At 35.5% G+C, this 3,953-nt stretch overlaps 1 protein-coding gene across 1 annotated transcript in view; it reads left to right on the forward strand.

Moving 5' to 3' along the window:
- The first annotated feature begins 963 nt into the window (after positions 1-963).
- Positions 964-3,953, forward strand: part of LOC106470904 (ATP-citrate synthase-like) — a 56,631-nt gene continuing 53,641 nt past the window's right edge. Inside the window, exons 1-2 of the mRNA XM_013931480.2 lie at positions 964-1,381; positions 3,680-3,802. Of these exons, the coding sequence (XP_013786934.1) occupies positions 1,226-1,381; positions 3,680-3,802 (279 nt within the window). The 5' untranslated portion in view covers positions 964-1,225. The remainder of the gene's footprint in view (positions 1,382-3,679; positions 3,803-3,953) is intronic.

The following is a 3,953-nucleotide window of genomic DNA, read 5'->3' on the forward strand; positions in this document are numbered from 1 at the left end:
GTTTTATTTGAGAAAGGACTTGTATCGCTGAAGTTCTTCGGAAAGAATTTTTACGAGTAATTAACAAACGACAGAGACGTAACAATACTCTTCAAACAAATTCACCAAACTTCCCATTTTGCGACCTTGAATGTTAAGTGCAGCTTTACCTGTGAATACAACAATACTCGTTACTTGTGTAGCAATCAGTGTCGTCACGCGTATAGAGTAAAAGTGTGACCTGAAGTGTAGTATGGCCTACGAAAAAGTTATTTCAATTGTTGTGGTTCTCTTTGTACTTTTTTTTTTTTTGTTCTTTAAAATTATTATATTTTTAAACCACTTCAGCAGTTAAAAGCGTAATTATCCGCTTGGTTTATTAGAGACAATGGTGACGTATTAAATCATTTGTAAAGAGATAAACATTATGCTTCTGTTGTTGTTTTAGCGAAAAAGTTACACAATGGTCATCCATCTCCACTCTGTCCACTACAGAGAATCGAAGCCCAAAGTTTGCCATTGTAAGTCATAATACACTGGGGAAAAAACAGGTATTTTACAAGTTCCCCAATGGGGCAAATTCTAAAATACAGGGTTCGATTCGCTGCAGTGGACAAGAACGCAGATAGCCCATTGCGGTGTTTTCCGCTAATTAAAAATACACATACACACACACACCAACAACAATATTATGCAACTATATTATTATTTTCATAACTTGAGCAAATGGGTGCTAATAATTATTATTGATATCAAATTAAAAATATATAATATTCAAAATGAAGCAAATCTATATTTAAAGAACAGTATTCGAGTTAATCATCACGCTTGAAAATACATTGGATTATTATACTCTTACACTGATAATTCGTTGCGTACACTATTTTATATTTAAATATGAAAACTGCAGACGTTAAAAACTATTGTAAGATGAACATTATTTGGTTGAGAGAATTAACTGAAAACTGTCCTTTTTATATTTCAGGTGCACACTATTTCTTACATTCTTAACTTCCAAAATCCATTTACATGTTTGACCTTTCTGGAGGTTCATACAGTTATAACACACGAGCAGGTGTATTTCCTTCGATATTGATCAGCGATCACTAGGGTTCCTGTCTCGAAGTTGAAGCGCAAGTTTGGGGAGCTGTGCCGTCAATATCAGGATATAAAGAGGAACACACACGCATTTGATTGATTCTCTTTCAGAATTTTCGGATAGGACGATCAAGATCTGCAAGTTAAAATGTCTGCCAAGGCCATTTGTGAAGCTACAGGGAAAGATCTGCTGAACAGATTCCTAAACAGTGGGGGAAGTGCTGTGAAGTGCCAATTCGCTACTGTTAATGAAGACACAGAATGGAAAGCCCTTGTTGCAAATAACTCGTGGTTGAAATCAGAGGTAAGAAACAGATACTAACTACCGTTTAATTGCTTTTAATATAATACAGTCTAATGTTGCAACCTGTGTACAAAAATATTTAATTGAGTATCTAACGGCTTTTAATAAATCTTGAAAAAAAAGAGCATAGTTCCCTTTTCTATTTAAAACGTAATTGGATTTATTAATTACAGTTTAAAACCACTTATTATGAGTCTAGTGTAGTGTGAATCACTGCCATCTGTGTAAGATTAAAAGAAGTAGATATTATTACGTGTCATTATTATGTAACACGTGAAATTCAAGGTTCGAAATTACCTGTCAATTTGTATTTCTTTTAACTTCAGTATTTGAGGAAATGTTAGTAATCGGGCTATTTGAAGAGAAAAAAAATAGTAATGAATATAGGTTTCTATTAATAGAAATTAATCTTTTTTTTTATAATGATTAATTAATTTCATTTTTTTTTCTTGAACAGTCCAGATTACACATTTTAGAAAATTTGCTTTTTAACAGTTTTGCAAATTAAAAAAATATATATGCATTGAGAACAGTTGAACATTTATATAACTGTTTAATCCGAAGGTAATGCATTGAGAACAGTTGAACATTTATATAACTGTTTAATCCGAAGGTAATGCATTGAGAACAGTTGAACATTTATATAACTGTTTAATCCGAAGGTAATGCATTGAGAACAGTTGAACATTTATATAACTGTTTAATCCGAAGGTATAAAAATAAATATTTTATTTCATAAGGTTTAATATGGGTAGCGAAATTAATATTTAAAAGTAAACTTGATAAATCGGATAAACAGAGTAAAATTGAACTAGTTGATGTACCTGATGATGCCAGATTAACCTGGGGAAACGTTGTACTTTCATTAAATTTTACTCTGTTTATCCGATTTATCAAGTTTACTTTGAATTACGACAGAGAACTTCCTTTCATCGTAGAAATTAATAATTGATTCTATAATTCACTTGTGACCAGGAACGGTGCTATCATTGTTGAGCAAAGGGGATACTTGCCCTCCTAGCTCCCAAATTCTAGTCAAAATCACAGAAAACGAACATTGTTAAGCCACTACTAGAACCGCCTCTGTTTGTAATGCACCTCAAAAATAATAATAATAACATGGAGTATTAGGCTGTAAGTTACATAAGTGGCTTGTTCGTTTTATTGTTTTCATTCTCATCTGATTTGATACTCCAATAGGTCAACGTTTAGTTTACGGGCCTAAGACGCTAAGTCCGGGATTCGATTTTCCTCAGTAAACGAGCACAGCTAGTCTGTTGTGTAGCCTTACGATAAAAAGAACAGCAGTGATTTGATTTGACATTTTCTTGTTGAACGGTGTTTGGCATTTTATCGTAGTAACTGTATTTATCAGTGAAAATAAGTTACCTACATAAATGGTCACGAGAACTAGGGTGCTGCAGGTGCAGAAGAAACCCCTGGTTTGACGTAGGGGAGGTACTGGGCTTGCACGGTGCCTATCATATATGGGGTTTTCGATTTTGTTAAATGGTTTTCAGTACCCCCGCTATAAACATTCTCCCAGCTGCAGTGCCTACATAGGTCAGAACCAAAAATTAAACAAGTGAAGAATACAGTTATGCATTGATTCTTTTACTATATACAACCTTATTTTGTTTAAATTGTAAAATGGGTTATTAATTATATTGCTTATATCGTTAACAGTGTTTGGTGTTGTGTAACACACACCACTTTAAAATGTGTAATAAAACATTCGTATAATAGATGTGCTAGGCGTGGCCCAGTGATTACCACATGGGACTGTAGATCGAAGGTGCTAGGACAGTATTTCTCAGCCGGATTTGCCAGACGACCCTCACATCCGGGCTTTAGTCGTCGCGACCCCCCATGATATGTGCACCTCTCAGACACCTCGACTAAAAGAAATATTGATTCAGTGCAAACAGCTCGTGACCTGGAAACACTGGTCTAGGATTTGTTACAGAAGTGACAGTCAAGTCGGTATGAAGAAACGGGCGAAGCCCTTGTGGCAGTGGGTAGCATGGGTTGGTATCTAGTTCAAAATTGGGGACGCCTATGCTAGGGGTTTCTGATCCGGTTGTTTGGCCAAAGTGCGTATAATGTACAGTTCCGGTTGAAAAGTCCATTTCCGTATTCTCGTTCGCAACATGACTTTAATGATATAGAGTAAAACTAAATCATTCGTGTTTACATATCAGTCTAGAACTAGAATAGAAAATTATTTTAACACTTAGCTTTGCTAGCTGTAACCAGGACTGATTTTTAAAAAAAGGCTTTTGCTTACCTTCTGTATAGCGATTAGTCGTTAAGCCAGACCAGCTGATCAAGAGGCGCGGTAAACTTGGTCTTATCCACGTGAACTCTGACCTTGACAATGTGCGTAAATGGGTGGACGAACGAAGAGGGAAAGATGTGCAGGTGAGTGAAAACATCATGAGAGAAGAAGTTATATGATTAAGTATTTAGTGTTAAAGGAACAGTTTTTCTATATAATTATGTACTTAGTGTTAAGGCCCGGCATGGCCAGGTGGTTAGGGAGCTCGACTCGCAATTTGAGGGTCGCGGGTTC

This window comes from Limulus polyphemus, unplaced genomic scaffold (genome assembly GCF_000517525.1).
Source record: "Limulus polyphemus unplaced genomic scaffold, Limulus_polyphemus-2.1.2 Scaffold4279, whole genome shotgun sequence".
Lineage (NCBI taxonomy): Eukaryota > Metazoa > Arthropoda > Merostomata > Xiphosura > Limulidae > Limulus > Limulus polyphemus.